The sequence below is a fragment of the Acanthisitta chloris genome, unplaced genomic scaffold (genome assembly GCF_000695815.1).
Source record: "Acanthisitta chloris isolate BGI_N310 unplaced genomic scaffold, ASM69581v1 scaffold35520, whole genome shotgun sequence".
NCBI classification, from domain to species: domain Eukaryota; kingdom Metazoa; phylum Chordata; class Aves; order Passeriformes; family Acanthisittidae; genus Acanthisitta; species Acanthisitta chloris.
The window spans coordinates 1-4,899 of NW_008653873.1; the positions used below are offsets into that span (position 1 = coordinate 1).

The 4,899-nt window shown below is 38.5% G+C and overlaps 1 protein-coding gene across 1 annotated transcript in view; it reads right to left on the reverse strand.

Annotated features, from left to right (window-relative positions):
• Positions 1 to 779: 779 nt before the first annotated feature.
• Positions 780 to 4,899, reverse strand: part of TMBIM4 (transmembrane BAX inhibitor motif containing 4) — a gene marked incomplete at its 5' end in the record, with an annotated part of 5,995 nt that continues 1,875 nt past the window's right edge. Inside the window, 4 exons of the mRNA XM_009082631.1 lie at positions 780 to 1,507; positions 2,167 to 2,212; positions 2,669 to 2,786; positions 3,736 to 3,769. Coding sequence (XP_009080879.1) covers positions 1,301 to 1,507; positions 2,167 to 2,212; positions 2,669 to 2,786; positions 3,736 to 3,769 — 405 coding nt within the window. The remainder of the gene's footprint in view (positions 1,508 to 2,166; positions 2,213 to 2,668; positions 2,787 to 3,735; positions 3,770 to 4,899) is intronic.

Genomic DNA, 4,899 nt, shown 5'->3' on the forward strand with positions numbered 1-4,899 from the left:
CCCGCGCTCCAGGCTCACCGCGCTCCAGGCTCACCGCGCTCCCACGCACTAGGCCGCACACAGCACGGCGCATGCGCACGCCACATCCCGGCCTCGCCCCGCCCCGGCGCCTCTACCGTAACTCTCCGAGCGAGCGCGCAGCAGCGAAAGGAAGGAGAAGGCGATTTGTGCCACGGCTCAGCTGTGTCCAACCAGCGCCGCGTGTCGCGGGGGATGGGTGGAAAAATAAACACGTGTTTCATCACGAGGAAAAGAGCCCGAAGTTTTATTCTTAGCTACTGCCGCACGTTTCCGAATGAAACCCTAAGGCAGAAGGCTGATCATCGCACTCAGGCAAAAAGCTTTACAGTCACACTCCAATGGCCCCAGTCACGTTCCATACGCTGTCACAGCTCGAGGCAGGACGTGCATCTTCTCCCACTGACTCCGTTGCCTCGTTGCTCACCTCTCACTGACAGGACAGGCGAGGGCTAACAATACTTCACTGAATATTAAGAAAGCCTTTCAAAGTTGTTTCCACCCTGCCTGCCCTTCCAGGACCTCAACAACTTGGGAAGCAGCCACAGTCACAGTCCCTCACCCCTGCCAGAAAGGGTCTGCAGCGTCCATTCTCAGCATCCCAAAGTTCTCTGCTCTCAGCTGCAAGAACAGACTAGAGGCTTTCCAATTTTTATTAACATACAGTTAACCCTAATATACACAAGTCAATAAAATGCCAGTGTTCGCTCCAAATTATTTTGCAGGACACCAAAAGATAGGCAATAAATAATACTTACATAAAGAATATTCCCTTTAATTGTTTTAACACCCTCACAGCTTACATAGTGACAGCCCTTAGCAAGAACAGAGTATTTCTGTCACAGACACAATTCCATTTTACCAAAAATAGAAAAAAATTACCTTAGTAAAACATTGCACAATAGTAAACTCAGGCTACCCTTATGTGGTATACACACTTAAAATCAATCCCAAAGGAAACATTTCCAGCAGCTACAGAACAGCAGAGAGAGGCTTACTCTGCGGCAATCAGAAGTTCGCAAACTTTCTCATCATTAATTATGTCAAGTGCAAATTAAGTGATCAAAAAAGTGACTGAAATGGTGACAGCATGTTAACTACATAAAATATTTGCTCTACAGAAGAACCGTAGCTAAGCCTTTTTTTTCCCTAAGGAGGGATCAATATTCATGGAATGAAAAAGTAATAAAGATTCAGTCCCTAGAAGACAGAACTACTGAGTTTGTAGATCATCCAAATGCTTAACTTTAATTATGTTATAGCCAAACCATACTGGGTTTGACTATTTTTTATTAAATGCCTCCAGTAAACGCAGCAGGTGTAAGAACAGATTGATGATGTCCAAGTAGAGATTGATTGCAGCCAGTATGTACTCTTCAGGGGACAATTTGTGCATCAGCAAATGAGTGTCATAAATAATAAATCCACAGAAGAGAAGAGCTCCAGCAGCAGCAAACACCAACTCTACTGTCTCACTATAGAAAAACAGCTGGAGGCAGATAAAACATGAAAATATATTGTAAATTTCATTTTCTTTTTAACATCCCTGCATAATAATAAGCCACATTTAAAACATAGTCTTTCTACTGTTATGTATGCACAAACATATGTTATGGTAACATTTCAGTGTTCTTACTCCACGTAGTCCCATGTCACACAATCTCTTTAACTGAGTAGAAGTGCCACCACTTAAGAATGAGGAAGCTCTGGCCTCCAGAATACTAAACAGCAGAACAATTAGAAAAACAAAATACAATTAAAACCCAAATCTCCTTCCCATTCCCTTAACCAAGTACTGGATCTCAATTGACAAATTTTGTCAATCAACACGAATACCACTTTTACAGTGGCAAGAACAGCAGCCCACAAAAATCTAAATTAGGAATGAGTGGTTAAAAGATCACCAGCATGGTCTGGAAGGGTAATGGATTTGTCTTGGAATTTTCCTTCATTAAGCTATTTTGAGCTGTTCAAACCCTTCTTGTCATAGTAGAAGTTAATAATTCAGGCTCTGAGCAGTCTGGTCTAGTGGAAGGTGTCCCCACCTACAGCAGCAGGGTTAGAACTAGGTGATCTTTAATGTCCCTTCCAACCCAAACTATCCTATGAGTCTATGAATATCTTAACCATGATCACAAGTTATCTTACCCTCAAGAAACCAGAGAAGATTAAAATCCACAAACAAGCGAAGAGGCTGAAAGAAAAATAAACTGTGAGCAACAATAGACTTTCTTTTGAACTTTACTTAAAACATCCTCCCTTCTTACAAAACCGCTTCACAATATATTTGGTAAGTAAATGTCCAGAATTCTTAGATGCCAACTGTTCATTGCTGTCAGCAGTAAAAGTTTTATAAAACTGTCAAAAGCTATGTTCTAACTTTTAATTTTTTTAAAATTGAAACAGTTGCCTTCTGCCTCAGTGAAAAATCCAGGTAAACTGCTTTCTAGTGGTTTTAAGAATCACAATCACTGAAAGAATTTACCAAGAAAGCATAACTGTGTAAAATTAATAATTTCAGATAAGTAACATGCTTACCACTCCCTATTGCCCTGCATTCCTTATTATATCCACAAAGCTTGCTTTAAGAAAGAAAAAACAACCTTAACAAAAAAAGATATTTCTAAAAATCATCAATATGGCAACATACCCTGCTCCAAACTTGCTGAAGTCTCTCTTTGACTGCAAGGTATAAGCAGTCAATCCAAGAAATACAGCAGTAGTAAGAATAAAGGCTTGCAAGACGATGGAGACATCATAGAAACTCACTATAAACAGAAAAAGTAACCTGTCAATTAAAGAACACTACAAGTTTAAACTTACACACACAGGAAAAAAAATCTTAACTGTGAACAAAAAAAACCTGAACTTGTTTTTGTACCTCAAATTCACAACAGTAGGACTGAGCGACCTTGCACTAGCTAAGGTGGACAGTTACTTTACAGCTGTAGCTTCTTAAATGGAAATAAGAGGCCTTCCCTACTCACAACAAAAAGCCAAAAAAATCAAAAATATTTTAAGCATAGATAAGTGAGATCTTAAGGAAGAAACTAATTGAATTTTCCATGACATTGAAACAAGAGAATAAAAAACCAATCCTCTGTAAATGCTCAAAGTTTTGATTAGGGAATAGTAGATGAATGATAACAGGAGTGGAGACTTTTTCTTCCCTCCTTCCTCCTTAATCTTTTCCCCAAATGACTTTTTTTTTTTTTTTTTTTTTTTTTTTTGCAGGAGATCATAAGCCACAATGAAGAGGTTTCATCTTATGCTAGAAGATACAGTGCAAGGTGATGCCAGGACCTGACCACACACCACCCCACTTCAGCCCTGACCATGAAGTACAGAACTCTACAAACTCAAACTCCCTTTGAGAAAACTGAGAGAAGATAGGGATATTTCAGTTTGCAGATCAGCTGAGAGCTGCTGTATAGGAAAGAACATTGCTAGCTCTACTGAAAGAATGGATGGCACAACTCATTTCTCACTTCAGGTTTGTATAGTTTCAGTTCTGGATCAGAATCCAGTTTTCTCCTTTGATTCCCTGGTTTTTGCCAAATTCATATCACTGCCATTAAAATTTTCAAAGAGGATTCATTATCATTTCAATCACATCTAGAAAACTCGATGGCAATTAGTACAATCCTAGTACAATTAGTATCGGGTTCCTTTTCCAAATTCTTTATGGCATCAGACAATAGGATGGCTACTACTTACCTGTAATGGCAACTGTCAGTGCTTCCAGTAGGGTCTACAAAAAGCAAAACCAAAAAATTACAAGGATAAAAAAATCACAAACCACTTACATGAAGACTTCACATGCAATGAGTCCCATCCTGCTACGTAATCCCAGTACACACTACATTAGGTTAAATCTTCATATATGAAAACATGTTTAGTTTTCAACAAGAAAATGGCAATCATACTGTCTTACTGTGCTGGAAGTTGTGTTACATAAAAGTAATACAACACAAACTGAAAATGAGTGAGACCTCCCGTATAGGTAAAAGCCGTTCAGGTTTTCTACTCAACCCACACAGCATTCTTACCACATTTATCACAAACTATTCAAGAGACTATAAAATCAATACATTCTTAATATCTTGTTAGACAGTTATCTAACACTAACATAAAGTGTCTGCATCAGCTTCCCTTTCCCACTCATTCTTGTTTTGAAACAGCTGACTAAATCAAGCATATTTTTGATGTCTAGGCTGAGGGCTAGTATGGACCCTGAGTTTTTCTAAAAGATAATTTCAAATTAAGTTTCAACAGAACAGAACATGAGAAAACTCTCTCTGTCATGAACCAAGGGGTCAGAAATAACAGAACATTTAACCCATATTCTGTTTAAACCAATTTAACACACAGAGATTTGAATTCTTCTATTCCTACACAATGTAATGCTTAAACTGTCATTCCAAACTCCTACATCACATTTAGCCAAATTACTACATCACTCCTTGTTACAGCTGCACTTGTTGAAAGTTCGTAAACATTTTATTCTCCTGCAAGAGTTCAGAAGTCAGGAAGCATATAACTGTTGGCATTTAAACGATCTTACGCAGCAAAGCTGTCTTGCTGTTTTATCACAAAGAGAATTTAGGCAACTACTAAAGTGTCAAAATCTAATTGAGCTACCATGACTTCTTTTCAGAAGATTGATTTGCTACATAATCCAAAATATACAATTGCAACAAATGTGATATCTACAAATGTGCAACATCAGGTTGGAGACTGAAATTTGAAGACAGCTCTGATTGACCTGCCTGTGCTGGAAACATGTTTAGAATTTAGCATTAAAAAGACAATATTTCAACTGAAGAAATAAACATATATGGCTGATTTGAGTCTCTGCTAGAGGCTGTCTGTTAAACAAAT